At 42.0% G+C, this 20070-nt stretch overlaps 1 protein-coding gene across 4 annotated transcripts in view; it reads right to left on the minus strand.

Moving 5' to 3' along the window:
- The window catches only part of cacna2d2a (calcium channel, voltage-dependent, alpha 2/delta subunit 2a), an 810266-nt gene that overhangs the window by 62421 nt on the left and 727775 nt on the right, over positions 1–20070 (minus strand). For all 4 annotated transcript variants that reach the window (XM_043708454.1, XM_043708453.1, XM_043708452.1 and 1 more), the window contains 2 exons: positions 11491–11565; positions 10891–10962 (listed from right to left, as the gene is read on the minus strand). In XM_043708454.1, coding sequence (XP_043564389.1) covers positions 10891–10962; positions 11491–11565 — 147 coding nt within the window. The remainder of the gene's footprint in view (positions 1–10890; positions 10963–11490; positions 11566–20070) is intronic.

The following is a 20070-nucleotide window of genomic DNA, read 5'->3' on the forward strand; positions in this document are numbered from 1 at the left end:
CTAATCAGTCTCCCATGGGGAACCTTGTCGAACGCCTTACTGAAGTCCATATAGATCACATCTACTGCTCTGCCCTCATTAATCTTCTTTGTTATTTCTTCAAAAAATTCAATCAAGTTTGTGAGACATGATTTCCCATGCACAAAGCCATGTTGACTATCCCTGATCAGTCCTTGCCTTTCCAAATACATGTACTTCCTGCCCCTCAGGATTCCCTCCAACAACTTGCCCACTACTGAGGTCAGGTTCACCGGTCTATAGTTCCCTGGCTTGTCTTTACCACCCTTCTTAAACAGTGGCACCAAGTTTGCCAACCTCCAGTCTTCCGGCACCTCACCTGTGACTATCGATAATACACATATCGATAATACAGCAAGAGGCCCAGCAATCACTTCTCTAGCTTCCCACAGAATTCTCGGGTACACTGATCCTGGAGTTAACCCATCTATGTGACTGTATCAGAGACTTTCCCCCCTTCCTATAACTGCCATCCATCACATATTGTTACTGTTGCAAATTCCTCATCGCTTCTAACTGTCTCTCCAAGCGATCCATTCGATCTGATAAGATTCGCAACAAATGGCATTTATTGCAGATATTATCCGCAGTAACCCTTAAACTCTCTTTAAACTCCCACCTCTGACAAGAAGAGCATATCACTCTACCAAAGGCCATTTTTGCTCCTTCACAATCTACAGACCCAGAAAATAACACCATCTTATTCCTCTGCAAAACACTGCCCAGGTTAAATGAATAGTTATGGCTTATATTTTAATTTTATCCAAGAGACATATCTCAGAAAACATATAATCAAGAAAGAACCCACTCTACTCACTACTGCAGACTTTCTGTAGGTCACACTCAAAAACAATACCATACACTTATCTGCTTCTGTGCTTTGAACTTCATCCAAACAGTTCCTCCAAGATCAGTTGTGAATTTCGCTGTCTGCTAATTTTCCCAGAAGCACTCCAATGTCCAGCAAGATGTGAATTCAAACAGCAAAGGCAGTAATTGTGCAGGTTCACTGCTCTGCCAGTTTCTTTCTCTCGCTCTCCTGCACTGACCTCACCATGTGCTTCCTTTGTCTGTACTTCTCCCTTTTAAAACTGCTGTCGTTTTGACTATTTTTTTCCAAAGTTCCAAAACAATGCAACAGCATATAAAACAGTAATTGCTGCTCCTGGAATTCGAGGAAATCACCTCCAGCACCTAAAATATCTCATATACCATATTCATATACCATAGTTAAAATACAACAAAATGAAAAATTGAAACAGCAGGAAAAAAAAACCCAAGGCCTCACAAGTTTTGGAGCAGACAGCTCAGTAGCTCTGTCTCAACCTTCTTTCCTAAGAAAAAGGACAAAATATACCTCTTAAAGCCTTGGTATTGTTACAAAGAAAAAAATGACAAAAATAGTAGAATAACATGAGGTAAAGGGGACGGAGGAATTTAATCCCAATCAGAATCACTAGAGAAATGGTACTAGATCCACCAAGGGAACTAAAAGCTGACAGGTCCCCTGATCGGATGGCCTGGTTCCAAGAATCTTAAAAGAAGTGGATGCATGCCATTTTCAGCTTGTTAAGCCGCAATTAGTAGAGTGCTGCAGCAATCTCAACGATTTATGTTCGATAGTAATGACTTGAGTTAATGACTAACTGCCACATTTTCTGATAATACATCAGCAGGTTGGAAACAAGTTGTGTGGACTGAAAGAGTTTACAAATGGACAGAAATAGGTTAAGTAAGTGATCAAAAAATTTAGTACTGAACTATAATGTGAGAATTTATGAAGTTGTCTACTTTGGCAGGAAGAATAGAAAAAAGCAAAATATTATTTAATTAGAGCAAGACTGTAGGATCAACTAGGAGAAAGTGAGGAGTGCAATTGCTGGAGGTCAGAGTCAAAAAGCGTGGCACTAGGAAAGCACTGCTGGTCAGGCAGCATCCGAGGAGCAGGAGAGTTGACATTTTGAGCATAACGTCTTCATCAGGAATGACTGATGAAGAGCTTATGCTCAAAACACGACTCTCCTGCTCCTCGGATGCTGCCTGACCGGCTGTGCTTTTCCAGTGCCACACTTGTTGACTCGAGACTGTAGAATGTTGAGGGACAGAGAAATCTGACGATCTTGGTTATCATGCTGGTGAAACAAGTACAGAGGAACCTCTATTATCCGAATATCAATTATCCGAAATTTGGATGATTGGAAGAAGATCTCAAGGTCCCAATAGAAAATTACATCAAAGAGATGTTTCAACACTGATCGCATTTTTTGTTTACAATGATTGAAAATGAACCCAGCTTACTGAAATGCTGCTGAAAGCAGTCCTGGACATCAATGGGAGCCCAGGTTCCATCTCCAAATGACTGACTGACCGCCTGCCCTCTCTCTCTCTCTCTCTCTCCACCACACTTTCCCAGGAGTTATACATAGGGGTATATTGTAAACCTTCCTTCCCCAGATAATCTTTCCAACATTGTCCTATACATGGCAAAGGTAGAACCTGTCAAAACGTTGCAGTAAAAAGTTGTGTGCGTGGCTGTGTGCGCTATTTTGAGACTCATCCCCTAAAGGTAGCAACTGTCTTGCTGTTGGTGTCCAGTCCAGCTGCCCTAGATGGGGTGGAAGGGGGCGGACAGGGTCTCATGGGAGTTGATGTGGACAAGGTAGAACCTGTCAAAACGTTGCAGTAAAAAGTTGTGTGCGTGGCTGTGTGCGCTATTTTGAGACTCATCCCCTAAAGGTAGCAGCAGTCTTGCTCTTGGTGTCCAGTCCAGCTGCCCTAGATGGGGTGGGAGGGGCGGACAGGGTCTCATGGGAGTTGATGTGGACAGGGGTGCATGGGGTGGGTGTAGAGGTGTGGTGTGGCGGCCAGGTCGGACAGGGAGCGGTGTTGGACGGGGTTGGGTGGGCGGACAGCGGGTGCAGGTTGGAGGTGGACGGGGGTGGGGGAGTCATGCGTGGTGTGCTGCTGCCTAGTCTCCTGAACAGGGAGCGGACTTAGCAAGTGCTTAGCTGTGTCAATCCATTAAACTGATTGAGTGGGAGTGGGGGAAGCCTTCAGCAGTGCTGCAGGTCCCTTACACATAAGTGTGTCGCTGCTCAGAAACAAATCCTGTCTCTGCTCAGAAACAAACTCTGAGACAGAGAGAGGGGTAAGGCAGGCAGAGCAAGGAAAAAGGAAACTTCAGAAAACTTCCAGCCCCAGAGGATAGGCATTGAATCAATTAACCGAACAATCAATTATCCGAACAAAATACTGCCTGCCCATCTCATTCGGAAAATCGAGGTTCCTCTGTAATTAGGAAGGCAAATACAATGTTGACCTTCATGGATTCCTGCAATGAAGAGATTGCCTTATAAAGAAAGTTTGAGAAGATTTGGTCTAAATCTAATGGAGTTTAAAAGAATGAGGAGTGATCTAATTGAAAATAATATTCTGAGGTGCCTTGACCAGGTAGATGCTGAAGGGATGTTTCCTCTTACTGAGGAATCTAGAACTGGGGAGTTGCAGTTTCAAAATAAAGGGTCTTCTATTTAAGGTAGAGATGAAATGGAATTTCTTCTCTCAGACAATCATTAATCTTTGGATTTACTATTCCAAACAACAGTGAAAGCTAGGCAATAGAATATATTCAATGATGAACTAGACCAATTTTTGATCTGCAAAGGAGATGAGTGTTTGAGGGGAGGACAGGGAAAGTGGAGTTTCCTGATCTTATTGAATGGCAGTGCAGCTTTGAGGGCCCAAACGTCTCCTCCTTCACCTACTTCTAATATTCTTATAGAATTTACATTAGGTAAATTAAGTGATTCAAAGAGACACATCTAAGGGAAAGTTGGATAAACTCAAAAGGAAGAATGAAACAGAATATATAAGGTTAGATGAAGAAAAAGAGTTGGAGGTTCCCCTGAAGCATAAACACCAGTATGGAGCAGATGGAATGAGTGAATTATTTCTCTATTCATCTTTTCTGATTTTTTTGCCCCACTGTCCCCATCCAGTGGCATGTTACTGAACCTCCAAAATATAAGTCCACAATTGTCAGTTGATATACATGGTAAGTACCAAAATAGTCTTGGTCACTACACAGGCAGGTTGGACTTTGTTGATGGTAAGGGACAGAGTGTCAAAAGAATATCCATCATATTATCAGAGGAGGAAGAAAGAGTAATCAAATATAGAATTCTCTTTGGTTCTTTCAGAGCAGGGATCAGGAAAGATCTAAAAGAACAATTCTCTCTATTTGTGGAATGGTGAAATGTGAAGGCTGCCTGAAAGTCCCTGGAATATAGTCAGAGGTTGCTGAGACATCACTGGTTTGCATTCTGGGAGTGGACTTCACAGTTAGCATGGGTGTGAAGGTCATCATAGAAGATCCGACTATTAAAGAACGGTCAGCCCCAAACATTCCTGATGAAGTGCTTATGCTCGAAATGTTGATTCTCCTACCCCTTGGATGCTGCCTGACCGTCTGTGCACTTCCAGCACCACACTCTTCGACTCTGATCTCCAGCGTCTGTAGTCCTCACTTTCTCCCAGCCCCAAACGTTATCTTACTGTAGTGAATCATGAAACCAGGCCACCCAGCCCATCAAGCCCAAAGCAACCCTCTGAAGAGCATCCCACCCAGACCCTTATCCTAAAACCCTGCATTTCCAAAGCAGCAGTGATTACCGCTGAGCCACCATGTCTCCATCCCTCTCTCCTCCTCCACTAACCAAAAAAAAAAGAGGCAAGGTTCGGAGGAGATGAGACAGAACAATGTTAGAGGAAGTTCAGCAGCAGGAGTTCAAGAGCGAGCCTAAACAGCTTCGGGAAACTGTTGTTGGTGAGTAGCGGATAAGTTTTGAGAAATCATTATCAGAGCAGAGAGCAACAGCAGCTTCAATTTAGTTTTAAAAGTATTTACCTTGTAAAGATTAATTAAATTAAAGGGATAAGCCATGGCAGGCAAGCTCCAAATCATAGTCTGCTCCTCTTGCTTGATGAAGGAAGCCGGGCACATTTCCAGTGCCCGGGACTTGCGTATGTGCAAGAAGTAGCTCCAGCTGCAGCTCCTGGAAGCTTGGATTTCATAGTTGGAGCGGGTCTGGGGAGTATTTGCAAGACACAGAATACCATGGATAGTAAGTATATAGAGGTGGTCACACCACTGACTCCGACTCCACAGACAGGAAGGGAATGGGTGACCACCAGGCAGAACAGGAGGGCTAAGCAGGCAGTGCAGGAATCTCCTGTGGCTATTCCTGTTTTGGATACAGCTGAGGGGAATGGCCTCTCAGGGGAAAGCAGCAGCAGCCATATTCATGGCATCATGGTTGGTTCTGCTGTGAAGGGAGGATGAAATAGTTATAGAAATGCCATAGGTGATTTAATTGTATGGGGAATAGATAGGCGTGTCTGTGGCTGTTAACGAGAGTCCATGATGATACATTGCCTCCCTGGTGCTCGGGTCCTGGATGTTTCGGAGCAGTTGCACGACTTTGTAGAGTGGTCGTGGTACATGAACTAACGGCATAGGTGAAAAAAAAGGATGAGGTCCTAAAAGCAGAATATAGAGAACGAGGAAGAAAGTTGAAACGTTAACCTTAAAGATAGTTATCGCAGGATTACTACCAGTGCCACGAGCGAGTCAGAGTAGAAACAGCAGGATATATAGGATGAACAGGTGGCTGAATGACGGTGCAGGAGGAGGGTTTCAGATTTGTGGGGTATTGGGACAGGTTTTGGGGAGGTGGGACCTGCACAAACTGGATGGGGCACACCTGGGAAGGACTGGGATTTATGTCCTTGGTGGTGGGTACTTGGTAGAGTGGTTTGGGAGGGTTTAAACTAGTGTGGCAGGGGAGGAGAACCAGAAGAGTAGGACAGTAGATGCAGAACTAAGGGAGAGGTAGAAACCAAGGCAAACAGGACTAAGAACAAGAACAGGCAGGGAAACACTGATGAAAGGAGCAGGAGAGGGGTGGTGTCTGAAATACGTGTGTTTCAATGTGAGAAGTATAATAAGCAAGGTAAATGAACTTAGAGCTTTGCTTTGCTTAGTACTTGGAACTATGTGATTACGGAGACTTGGCTAAAAGAGGAACAGGACTGGGAGCTGAATGCCCAAGAATTTAGATGTTTCAGGTGGGATAGAAGGAGATGTAAATGAGGTGGGGGAGTTGCATTACTGGTAAAGACATATCTCACACTGTACTGAGGGAGGATACATCAAAGGACTTGTGCAGTGAGGGACTATGGATAGAATTCAGAAACAGGAAAAGTGAAACCCAACACTGGGCTTAGAGGCGTACAGGCCTTCCAACAGCCAACGGGAGAAAGAGGAGAGAATACGTAGACAGATTTTGGAAAGATGTAAAACCAGCAGGGTTGTTGTGGTGGTGATTTTAACTTCCTCTATATTGACTGAGACTCATTTCATGTTAGGGGCTTGGATGGGGCAGAATGTGTAAGGTAAAAACAAGGACTACAGATGCTGGAAACCAGATTCTAGATTAGAGTGGTGCAGGAAAAGCACAGCAGTTCAGGCAGCATCTGAGGAGCAGGAAAATCAACGTTTTCCTCATGCGCTGTATGCTGCTGCAGTCTCCTGAACTGGGAGCAGACTTTAAAAGCTCTGAGCCCCAGAGGAAAGGCATTTAATCGATTGACCGAATAATCAATTATCCGAACGAAATAGTGCCTGGCCATCACGTTCGGATAATCGAGGTACCCCTGTATTGGACAGGAACTAGAGAATTCTGATTGGAGGCGGCTGTTTGAGGGTGGATCCACATCAGACATATGGGAGCATTTCAAATGGCAATTGATAAGAGTTCAGGAGCAGCACTGCAAGAATGAAGGATAGGTATGGCAAGTCACATGAACCTTGAATAACCAGAGATGTTACGACCTTGGTCCAAAAGAAAAAGGAAGCATTCATAAGGACGAGGAGGATGGGAACTGACAAAGCCCTGGAAGAATATAAGAAAAGTAGGATAGAACCTAAACAAGGAATTAAAAAGGCTAAAAGGGATCACGAAATGTCATTAGCAAACAGGATTAAGAGGAATCTCAAGGCTTTTTACACATATAAAAAGTAAGTGGGTAACCAGGGAAAGGGTTGGCCCACTCTATATGTGGAGCCAGAGAAGGTAGGTGAGGTCATGAATGAATATATTGTGTCAGTACTCACCAAGGGGAAGGAATTGGTAGAGGATGATCTCAGGGAAGGAAGTGTTGAATTTTTAAGCCAAGTTGCTACTAAAAACGAAGAGGTGTTGTGCACCTCTTAAAAAGTATTAAGATAGATAAGTCCTGATTAGACCTATTTCAGAATATTGAGGGAGGCAAGAGAAAGATTGCTGGAGCATTGATAGTCATCTTTATATCCTCCTTGACCACAGGTGAGTTCCCAGAGGACTGGAGAATAGCCAATGTTGTCCCATTGTTTTAAAAGAGTGACAGGGATAATCCAGGAAATTACAGGCGTGTGAGCCTCATGTCAGTGGTAAGGAAATTATTGGAAAAAATTCTGAGGGACAAGATCTATACACATTTAGAAGCAAATGGACTTATTAGGATAGACAGCATGGTTTTGTGCAAGAGAGGTCATGCCTCACTAACTTGTTCATGTTTTTTGAGAAGGTGACGAAGATAATTGTTGAAGGAAATGTGTCTACATGGACTTCAGTAAAGCCTTTGACAAGGTTGCTCATGGCAGATTGGTATAAAAGGTAAAGCTGGTAAGATGGACACAGAACTGGCTTAGTCATAGGAGATAGAGGGTAGCATTGAAAGGATGTGTATTGGAATGGAGGGTTGTGACTAGTGGTGTTCCACAGGAATCAGTGCTGGGACCTCTGCTGTTTGTGGGCTAAATAAGTGATATGAAGACACCGTCCTGTTCGCCTTGTTAAAAATCACACAACACCAGGTTATAGTCCAATAAGTTTAATTGGAAGCACTAGCTTTTGGAGCGTCGCTCCTTCATCAGGTGGTTGATGAAGGAGTGGCGCTCCAAAAGCTAGTGCTTCCAATTAAACCTGGTGTTGTGTGATTTTTAACTTTGTACACTGCAGTCCAACACTGGCATCTCCAAATCATGACTGTTTCCCTTGGTCCAGGAACTCCCCACTTATGTTTGGGACACCACTCATGCACTCCACCTCCTCCAGGACTTTTGTTTCCCTGGTCCCCAAAGTCTCATCTTCACCATTGACATCCAGTCGCTATACACATTCATCCGCCATGACGAAGGCCTCCAGGCCCTCTGTTTCTTCCTCTAACGCTGACCCACCCAGTACCCTTCCACTGACACTCTCATTCTCCATTGGCTGACCTGGTCCTTACCCACAACAATTTCTAATTGCAATCCTTCCACTTCCTCCAGACCAAAGGAGTAGCCATCAGTTCCCAAATGGACTCCAGCTGTGCTTGCCTCTTCGTCAGGTATGTGGAACAGTTCATCTTCTGCAGCTACACTAGCACCATTCTCCACCTTTTCCTCCGCTAGATCAATGACTGTATCGGTGCCACTTCGTGCTCCCACAAGGAGGTTGAACAATTCATTAACTTCACTTACACCTTCCAACCCAACCTCAAGTTCACCTGGACCATCTCGGACACCTCCCTCCCCTTCCTGGACCTCTCCATTTTCATTTCCGGTGACCAACTCAACACGGACGTCTACTACAAACCCACTGACTCCCACAGCTACCTGGACTACACCTCCTCCCACCCTGCCTCTGTAAAAACACTATCCCTTATTCCCAATTCCTGCACTTCAGCTGCATTTGCTCCCAGGAGGACCAAATCCACCATAGAACATCCCAGATGGCCTCCTTCTTCAGAGACCGCAATTTCCTCTTCCACATGGTCAACAATGCCCTCCAGGGCATCTCCTCCACTTCCCGTACCTCCGCCCTTGAACCCCACCTCTCCAATCTCAACAAGGACTGCACCCCTTGGTCCTCACCTTCCTCCCCATCAACCTCCGGATACATCACATCATCCTCTGCTATTTCCGCTACCTACAATCAGACCTCCCCATCAGAGATATATTTCTCTCCCAATCCCTGTCGGCATTCTGGAGAGACCATTCCCTCTGCGAATCCCTTGTTAGGTCCAGGCCTCCCACCAACCCACTCTCCAATCCCGGTACCTTCCCCTGCCACTGCAACAAGTGCAAAACCTGCACCCAAACCTCCCCCCTTACATCCGACCAAGGCTCCAAAGGATCCTTCCACATCTGACAAAGAATTATCTGTACTTCCACAGAAGTCATCTATTGTGTCCGTAGTCTACTCTACATTGGGGAGACAGACGCTAACTTGCAGAATGTTTCAGAGAACATCTCTAGAACACATGGACTAAACAATCCACAGCCCGGTTGCCGAATATTTTAACTCCCCCTCCCACTCCAACAAGCACATGCAAGTCCTAGGCCTCCTCCACTGTCAAACCCTAACCACCTGATGCCTGAAGGAAGAACGCCTCATCTTCCACCCTGGGACCTTCCAACCACAAGAACGCAATGTGGATTTCATCATTTTCCTCATTTCCCCATCACCCACCTTTATCCCAGATCCAACCTTCCAACTCGGCACCGCCCTCTTGAACAGTCCTACCTGCCCATCTTCCTTCCCACCTATCTGCTCCACCGTCCTTTCCGACCTATCACCTTCACTCCCCACCTTCATCTACCTATCGCATTCCCAGCTACCTCTCCCGAGCCCCACCCCCTCCCATTTATCTCTCAGCCCCCTTGGGCCACAAGCCTCATTCCTGATGAAAAGCTTATGCTCAAAACGTCAATTCTCTGGCTCCTCAGATGCTGCCTGACCAGCTGTGCTTTTCCAGCACCACACGTTTTGACTCTGATCTTCAGCATCTGCAGTATTCACTTTCTCCTAGGTAAATGTAGCTGGTCTAATTAGTAAGTTTGCGGACAATACAAAGATTGGTGAGTTGCTGATAGTGAGGAGGACTGTCAGAGGATACAACAGGATATAGATCAGTTGTAGGCATGGGCAGAAAAATGGCAGATGGAGTTGAATCTAGACAAATGTGAGGTGATGCACTTTGGAAGGTCAAGTACAGGTTGAAATTATACAATGAATGGCAGTACCCTAGCAGCATTGGTTATACAGAAGGATCTAGGTGTGTAGGTCCAGAGTTTGCTGAACGTTGCAGCACAGGTAGATAAGGTAAGAGAAAAGGCCTATGGCATGCTTGCCTTCATTGGGAGGGGCACTGAGTGTAAGGATAGGTAACTTATACTGAAACTTTACAGAACTTTAGTTAGGCCACACTTGTAATATTGCTTACAGTTCTGGTCACCACATTACCAGAAGGATGTAGATGCCTTAATGAGGGTGCAGAAAAGATTTACCAGAATATTGCTTGGTATGGAGGATTTTAGCATTGAAGAAAGATTGGATAGACTGGATTTGCTTTCACTGGAACGCAGGAGTTCAAGGGACAACGTGATAGAAGTTTATAAGATTGTGAATGGCATGGATAGAGTGGAACGTATGAGGCTTTTTCCCAAAATGGAGGGGTCAGTTACTAGGGGACACAGATTCAAGGTGTGTAGTGGGGGGTGTTTAAGAAAGATGCGAAAGGCAAGTTTTTCAGATAAAGGAAACATGCTGCCATAGTACATGGTGGAAGCAGACATAATAGCAGCATTCAAGAGGCATGTGAATGAAAAAACTAATAGAAAAGGAATAGAGGGATATGGGTCCTGTTTGTGAAGACAGTTTTAGTATGGAAGGGCAAATGTATTGGCGTAGGGTTGGAGGGCCAAACAGTCTGAGCTGTAATGTTCTTTATTCTCTATATTGTGTTTTTACATTTCACTTGAGACTTCACAAAGAGGTCATTCCTTACCTGTTCTTTGTTTTCGTCCTCCAATTCTGCATCCAGGAAATCCAGAGTCACTGGCTCTCGAAAATTTATAATCTAGAAATGAGAACCAGGAAGAAAATTATGTATGACATGATATTGACAACCACATCATAGAGAGTTAAAAGTGAATGTGTCTCTGCCATCTTGCTTTGATTGTATAGGTACTTCCTGCTGTGGTTTATTCTTAGGTTTCTATGTGTTTCCTCAAGAAGGGATGGATCAGGCATTTGCATTAAAATGTTTTCCTCTATCATAAGTGTCAGGTAGTAAAGGTGTCATGAGCCAGTAAGAAGCATCAGTCACAGGGAGAATATCACCACCTTTATTGTGCTTTCAATAACCACTATCAAAATCCAACTGTCAGAAGAGTACTGATGATGGACACACTCCATACATTTCAGTTGAGAAACAGGTCACAGGGTGAATCATTGGTCATTGCAATTTGAATGGAGTCCAAAATGCTACCCTCTCGTTATAAACTCATTATCCAAGTGGGTAAATGTTTAAGAAGCTCATATATCTTTACAGCTGAGTTCAGGGACTGTTGGAGACATCGGAGTGGATCACTTCTAAATCTCTTACCTTTGGCTGTAGGTTTGGATGGAACAGGACATACCCATTTGGATCGATAGCGAAAAAGTACCCATTGCCACCTAACTGTGAGGAGAAACCAACAGTGAATATTACCAAGAAACACGTGGAGAAATTTCAATACAAAATGCACTAGCGCACAGTAGCTCCTTCCTGCAATTGGTGTGTTTGCAGATTTCAGTGGTGCGTGAAAAAATTAGAGCAGTAAGATTAAGAAACTTTAAAAACTCTGTTATAGACTCAGAAAAATCATCCTAAAATATTATTGCATCTCATCCATTACCTTAAACATTTACCTTAAATAGTGACAAAAGGCTGAATCATCAACAGGGTGTAGTGTAGCAGTTCATCAAAGACTGTTCAGCAAACATCTACAATCTAAAAGAATATGGCCAGCATCTGCATGGGTACTGTATCACCTGGGTATGAGCAATAAAAGCTGACCCACTCAGAGATATCTATATCCAGAGACTGAAGATTAAAATTCAACTCATATGTTTATCATGACATCAACAGGTAATGAATACAGGGACCAAAAATATTCATCATACAGGGCAGTAACTCGAGGGGAAATGGTCATACAGGGAAATATCTTCAGGATAATAGTTACACATGACAGAACCTCAGAGTAATGGTCACACAAAGCAACAGCACCAGCGACACCAAATGCATTAGTACTTCTCAGACACTATAAAACAAATTGTGAGCTTCCAAAATACCAATCGAGTTGCTGTCTAATTGACAAAGTGCATGTGTCGTATTGATTTAATTCACAGCTTTGTTCCATACTTGTGAAAGAGCTAGTTTGCTCTAATGTATAGATTACTTTGATTCATCCAATCATCTGCTTTAATCAATCAATAAATTGGTATGAGATTCTACTCAAACAGCTAGAGCAGTTCAGCTCCAGGGATTTTGCTGGAAATGAGGGCATTGAAGTTTAGGTGAAGATTAATGGAGATCAGGCTTGCGAGAGCCATATCTATAGATGGAGACAGGGCCTAGAGTATGGGCGCCATGAGTTTAAAAGTGCAGGGGAATGTTTTCTGGGGAGAATGATGAACCAAGTCATTCACAGATGGAGAGATAGGAATTGAAGGAAAAGTAGATGAGGCTCTCTGTAACTAGTGCTGCTCTGTGAGCTCAATGGCCACATGTTCTATTAGAACACCGGATCCTTTACATCTCAGAGCATATTGCTCTGCAGCCTTATCATTATTTACAGTGTAAAAATACATTGTTTAACAGTTAGTAAGAAGTCTGAATTGAGCTTGTATTAATGCACAAAGAACTCAGGCCAGAATACAATCAAACATAGTGATAATGATGGACACATCAATCTAAGGTACAATGTGTTTTTCTCAAACTAATCAGTTAATTTGACATGAGGCTTGGACTTGGTCTGAGCCTGTGAGTGACTTAGGCATCAAGATAGCTGCTTGGCCCAAAAACAAAACCTGTCAGAAATTAAGAAAGATACTAGCTGTCACTTTGATAAGCTGCTGTTGTGCTGCAAGGAGTCTACAAAGACAATACAACTGTCAAGCAGAGGGTGTTCAATGCCTTAATTATGGCATTGTTGATCACTTTCAACAAGTTTGCAGTAAAGTATTCTTAAACTAAGTTACACAGATCACTTGCAGAGAAAAGAAGAATTCGGTAAATTGAACAAGATGATGATGACATGAAAGTGTGATGATGCTGTCACGTTAGAAAAGTTATTTTGCCTGGGTTTTTTTTTGAAGAGGTTGTAAAGGTGAAGGTATCGAACTAACTACTGGGGAATACCTACCAACTTAGGTTATCTCCAGGTTAGACCTTTAGGTTTTTTTAATAAAAGTTGGAACAATGAAAGCAGCCTGAATGGGAGTGGCCAGTTTGAATGGGAGCGGCCAGTTCTCACATACCAGGCTTTCTAGTTTAGGGTGTAGGTTTGCTCGCTGAGCTGTAGGTTTGATCTCCAGACATTTCATTACCTGGCTAGGTAACATCATCAGTGGTGACCTCCAAGTGAAGCGAAGCTGTTGTCTCCTGCTTTCTATTTCAGAAATGACAGCCAGACTACTAAGACCCCTCGGAATCCTAGTAGCACACAAACCCACCAAGACTCTCAAACAAAAACGAACAAACTTAAAAGACCCAGTACATCCCATGGACAAAACCAACATCGTCTACAAAATTCCATGCAAGGACTGCCCAAACATTACGTAGGACAAACAGGAAGAAAGTTAGCCATCAGGATACACGAACACCAGCTAGCCACAAAAAGACACGACCCTCTCTCCCTCGTAGCCCTACACACGGATGAAAAAAACCCACCATTTCGACTAGGACAACACATCTATCCTGGGACAGGCTTAGCAAAGACATTCCAGAGAACTCCTAGAGGCCTGGCACTCCAACCACAACGCCATAAACAAACACATAGATCTAGATGCCATCTATCAACCCCTCAGAAAATGAACAGGAAATGACATCACCACAAACCCCAGGAACCCCATCCAGGAGAAAGATATAAATAGAAAGCAAGAGACAACAGCTTTGCTTCACTTGGAGGTCGCCACTGATGATGTTACCTAGCCAGGTAATGAAACGCCTGGATATCAAACCTACAGCTCCATGAGCAAACCTACACCTTAAACTTCAACCTGAGCTACAAACCTTCACAAACCTTGCCATCTAGTTTTTTTTAGTTTTAGTCGTCAGAAGTTGTTTGGGGTCCCATAAGAGTTGGAGCTTCAGTGAATGATTTGTTTTTCTCCTGGATTGGAGAATTGCATGTGAGAATCTGTGTCCGAACTTATCTTTTTGCCAAGGGGTGTGTTTATAGGATGTTACTATATTGGAACAGTCAGGTACTGTAACTGTTATGTGGTTAAGTTTTCCAATAGCTAAGTTATTCAAAATTCTTCTTTCTTTTGTTTGTATTTCAACTATAGTGTTTAAATAAATAGTGTTTTGCTTAACGTTGAGTAGTTTAATCAGTCACATAACATCCGGAACATGCACTTCACATCTACCTTTAAAATAAGAAATATTTTAAGTTTAGGCAATAGAAATTTCGTGGGGGTCTGATCTGGCCCATAAACAAATCGGGGGCTTATCTGGGATCGAAATCTATACTTCCAAGTTGGGTTTAGGATTGTTGGACCCAAAGGCTGTGTGTGATAGGTGTTAGTTCCTTTTGTTTCAGGTGTTAATTTTGTATGGTTTAAACAGGGTGTGCTTTGGTCGTAATGGTTCATTCGGTCACTAAGAGTTTTCTCGGTGGGGGGGGGGAGGGGGGGAAAGAAGTGACTTCCGGAGTTTTACAAAAATGTGAGCAAGGCAAAGCTGTTGGAACTGACAGACAAGCTAGAGTTGGGTTTGCCTTTGTCTGTGAGAAATGGAGAGGTAATTGCAGCAATAGCTCGACATTTAAATATACTGGAAATGCCTTTGGAATCTTTAGAAAAGGTTAGAATTCAATTGCAGATGAAATAACTTGAACATGTAAAGGAAATGAAACAGTTTGTCCATCATTACGATTAAAAGCAGAGGAAAAAGAAAAGGAGAGGAAGGCCCTAGAAAGAGAAAGAGAGAGAGAGAAGAAAATCAGAAAGAGAGAGAGTTTGAACTTCAGAAGTTGGCAATTAGAGAGGAAGGTCAATTTAAAAGGGTAGAGATGAACGTGGGCTTAGTGATGGTGATGACGAGCAAACCCTTTGTAGCCATAGGCCTGATAGAGATCTGTTTAAATATGTTCAAATATTGGCTAAATTTGACGGGAAGGATGTACAAGCCTTTTTCATTTAATTTAAGAGAGTGGCTAAACCAATGAAGTGACTGGTGTCCATGTGAGTTTTACTGATCCATATAAAGTTGGTAGGTAGAGTTAGTGAGGTATTTGCATCACTATCAGTGGAGGTATCTGGGAGTATGACGAGGTGAAGAAAGCCTTCTTAAGTGCATATGAGCTAGAGAGGAACCTACAGATGTTTAAGGAATCTAGGAAGGGACGCTGGTCAAACGTACATCGAGTTTGAAAGGATCAAACAAAGTAATTTTGATAGGTACAGAAAGGCCATTGAAAACATATGATGTTCTTAGACACATCATTATTTTGGAGGAGTTCAGAAATTCATTTCCTGAAGTACTGAGAACTCATGTTGAAGAGCAGAGAGCTAAAACTGCAATATTTGCAGCTGAAAAAGCTAATGATTATGATTGGTTCATTCGTCAAAGTTAGGCTTCCGACATCAATTTCAATCTGTGAGGGATAGAAATTGGGGAAAAGAGAAATCCTCAGGTGGTAACAGAAAAGGAGGTCTCATCCAAGATAATAAAGATATTTATCAAAGGTTTAAAGGAAACTTATGAAGGGGAAAGAGGAGGAAAAAAAAAAGCTCAGGCGTTTTCACTGCAATAAAGTAGGCCACATGAAGCCACAGTGTTGGTGGTTTAGAAAAAGCACTGGGAAGACCGGTATAGGAAAATAGGATAAGGCAGTGAATTTTGTTGAAGTGGCAAAGGAAATCATAGTGGAAGCTAAAAGGCTGCACCAGAATGTGTAACCTGGTCAGAGGTTGGTTGAGAAGAAAGTGCTAGATCTTCTTAAACCAGTTACTTGTGAGGGTAAGGTTTACTCGCATATGCCGGGGGAGCAGGTAAAGAAATTACATTTTTAAGAGCTGCAGGAGCATGTCAATCCTTTATGTTGTGAAATGACGAGATGTGTAATTCAGAAGGTCTATTGCCAGAAAAGGTGATAATATGTGGAATTCATGGTGAGATATAAAGTGCTCCATTATGTAAAGTGAGGTTGGAGTATCTGGTGAAAAGTGGAGAAATCGTGGTAGGAGTACTGGAGGAAGTCTCAGCTCCAGGAATACAATTTGTCCATGGTAATGATATAGCTGGATCACAGATAGAAATGCCACCTACTGTGGTTGAAAAGCCAGTGAAAAACCAGGCTGCTGAGGTATTTTTCCTGACTGTGTGATAACAAAGTCAAAAAGCCACACGTTGAAGCAGAAGGATAAATCAAAGAATAAAGTTAAGGGAAGTTGAAGTAGAATTATCAGAGACGATGTTTGATCAAATGGTTGAGACAAAACAAGAACAGTTGGAGGACAAAGTGGATAGTTTTGGTTTAGAGAAATTAACTGAGTTACAACAGAAAAATTAAAGTTGAAGCAATTCTATCAAAAAGCATACACAGAAGAAGAATCTGAGTGTATTCTAGAATGTTACTATTTTAAAAATGATGTCTTGATGAGGAAATGGAGACCATCACGTTGAATATGACAGATGAGAAAAAGGCAGAGGTTCATCAAGTTGTATTACCAGTGGGTTATAGAAAGGAGGTGTAGCGGGTAGCACATGAATTACCAGTAGGAGGTTATTTAGGATCAAAGGAAACTCAAATCAAAATAAAAAAAACATTTTTTTGGCTTGGACTGCAAGTCAAGGATGTAATTGAATTTTGCCAGAAATGTCATACATGTCAGATAATCTGAAAATCTCAGGCAGTGATAAAACTAGCACCTTTACTACTCATTCCTGCATTTGAGGAACCTTTTACAAGCGTCTTAAATTGATTGGATAGGACCCCTATCTAAAACAAAAAGTAGGAATCAGTATTTGTTAACAATAATGGACATGTCCGCTAGATTTCCAGAGGCCATTTCATAATGCAATATCATAGCAAAAAGGATTGTTGAACAGTTATTCAAATTTTTCACTCGATACGGACTACCAACAGAGACACAATCAGATCAAGGGTAAAATTTTACATCAAAATTATCAGACAAGTTACAAATAGCTTAGGAATAAAAGTATTCAAACCTACTGTGTACCATCCAGAATTGCACGGTGGCATCAAACTTTAAAGACCATGTTGAGGGCTTATAGTCAAGACTATCCAGATGATTAGGGTAAAGGAATTCCATTTGTACTTTATTGCAAATGGGGATGCACCAAAAAATCTACTAGATGCAGTCCATTTGAATTAGTTTTTGGGCATGAAGTGAGAGGACCACTGAAATTAATTAAGGAGAAATTGGTGAGTCAGAGTTCAAAGATCACATATTTGGACTGTATTAAATTTTAGGAACAGGTTAAATAGAGCATGTGAGTTGACTACACAGCATTTAAAAGTAGCACAGCATATGATGAAACAGAAAGCAGACAAGAAATGAAAAACTCACAATTTTGCTAATGGAGAAAAAGGTTAGCATCACTTCCAGTAATAGGTGAACCTTTAAAAGCAAGGTTTAGTGGACCTTATCAAATCAAAAGGAAATTGAGTGAGGTGAATTATTTGATAAAAATGCCAGATAGAAAGAAATCTTACAGAGTGTGCCATGTGAATATGCTCAAAAGGTATTTTGACGGGGAAGGAAAGCAAAAGGAGAATGTGAAGAACCAAGTTCAGAGGATTCTAGTTGGACATTCCTCAAATTAAATTGGACAATGGGGAAGTTGTCAAACAAAATTGTTGAATTACTTTCTGGAGGAAAACTGAAATGACTTGAAGGAGTTATTACTATCACATGGGAAGATATGGGAATAAGCTGGGAAGTACTAATCTAATTACACATGATGTAGATACAGAAAATGCTGTTCCAATTGAACAACATCTTTACAGAGTTAACCCTCTAAAGTTGGCACTTAAAAAGAGATTGAATGTATGTTCAAAGACAACATAATCAAAGTTGCAGTGACTGGAGCTCACCCATAGTAGTGGTGCCACAACTAGACAGTACTCAAAGAGTATGTGTGAACGATAGCAAAGTCAATGCAGTTACAAAATCTAATTATACCTTATTTCACATTTGGAAGACTGCATCGAGAAGGTGGCACAAGTAACTTGTATTTCTAAGTTGGACTTGCTCAGAGGATACTGGCAGGTACCTTTGTCCAAAAGAGTGAAGACAATTTTGGCTTTTGTAACATCGAATGGACTGTACCAATTTAAAGACATGCCATTTAGTATGGAAAATGCGGCAGCCACATTTCAAAGATTAACCAACAAAGTCATTTCTGGATTACTCAAATGTGTGGTGTACATCGATGATCTGGTGATTTTTAGTCACACATGGAAGGAATATTTGCAACATTTTTTTGGAATTGCTTGACTGACTTTGGGAGGCAGACTTGGTAAATTCGCAAAAGCCTAAATCATATTCCTGGGTTATGTTAACCTAGGAATTCCTGGCCCCATGGAATGTGAAAACAAAGGTTATTGGGGAATTTCCCATACTAATGACGAAGAGAGTAGTACTACAATTTTTGGGTTCCTGGGATCAAGTGGGTTTATCAGTCACTCGCACCAAATTTTAGCAGAGTGTTTGCTCCACCAATGACTTATTGAAGAAGTGCAGAAAATTTCAGTGGATGGCGGACTGTAAGAAGGCATTTGAGAATCTGAAAACTGTGTTAACCACTGCCACACCTAATTATGCAAAGCCATTCAAGGTGGCTGTTGATATGAGTGATATGGGTGTTGTTGCTATACTCCTACAAGAAGACAATGAGAAGATATAATGACCTAGCAGGTATTTTTTCCAGAAAACTGAATATTCGACAGAAATATTCCATGGCTGAGAAGGAAGCCTTGAGTTTGGTGTTGGTGTTACAAAATTTCAACATTTATATTGCCAGTAATGTGTCTGAGACAATTGTATATACTGATCACAACGCCTTAAAGCTTTTGGAGAAATTTAAGGACAAAAATTCCAGACTACTGAGATGGGAGCTTATTACTGCAGCCATTCAATGTGACAAAGGGGCTATGTTCTGAAAACTTGTGATTTCAAATAAACCTGTTGGATTATAACCTGGTGTCATGTGACTTCTGAATTTGAAAATTATATCTGTGGCAGGACGTGAAAACTTAATTGTTGACACATTATCACGATGCTGATGAAGAAAAATAGAGCCATTTTGTGGTGGGAGTAAACGGATTTAAATAGAACGTAGTAGTGAATGTTCACATGCTTTGAGTCAATGTAATTACATATATATTGTAGGGTACTAATAGAGTAGAACTAAGGGCTTTAAAATGAAGCTATCTTTGTATATTAATGGTTTATTTTAAGGGGGAGATGTGATGATGCAGGCACTTTAGAAAGGTTATTTTGTCCTGGGTTTTTTTGAAGAGAGGTTGTAAAGGCAGAGGTCCCAAACTGAACACTGGAGACAAACTGAGTAAACAGCTTTGGATGCCTTTAGGTTTTTTTAAAATAGTTGGAACAATGGACATGGAACAGCCATGGGGACCAAATTTGTACCCCAATATGCCAACATCTTCATGCACAGGTTTGAACAAGACTTCTTCTCTACGCAGGATCTCCAATCAACATTGTACACCAGGTACATTGATGACATTTTTTTCCTCTGGACCCAGACATGGAGTCACTGATAAAACTACACATTGATCTCGACAGGTTTTATCCCACCATCAAACTCACCATGGACTACTCTCTACCATCTGTCTCATTCTTGGACACATGCATCTCCATCAAGGGTGGACACCTCAGCACCACACTCTACTGTAAACCCACAGACAACCTCACAATGCTACACTTC

This window comes from Chiloscyllium plagiosum, chromosome 18 (genome assembly GCF_004010195.1).
Source record: "Chiloscyllium plagiosum isolate BGI_BamShark_2017 chromosome 18, ASM401019v2, whole genome shotgun sequence".
Classification (NCBI taxonomy): Eukaryota; Metazoa; Chordata; class Chondrichthyes; order Orectolobiformes; family Hemiscylliidae; genus Chiloscyllium; species Chiloscyllium plagiosum.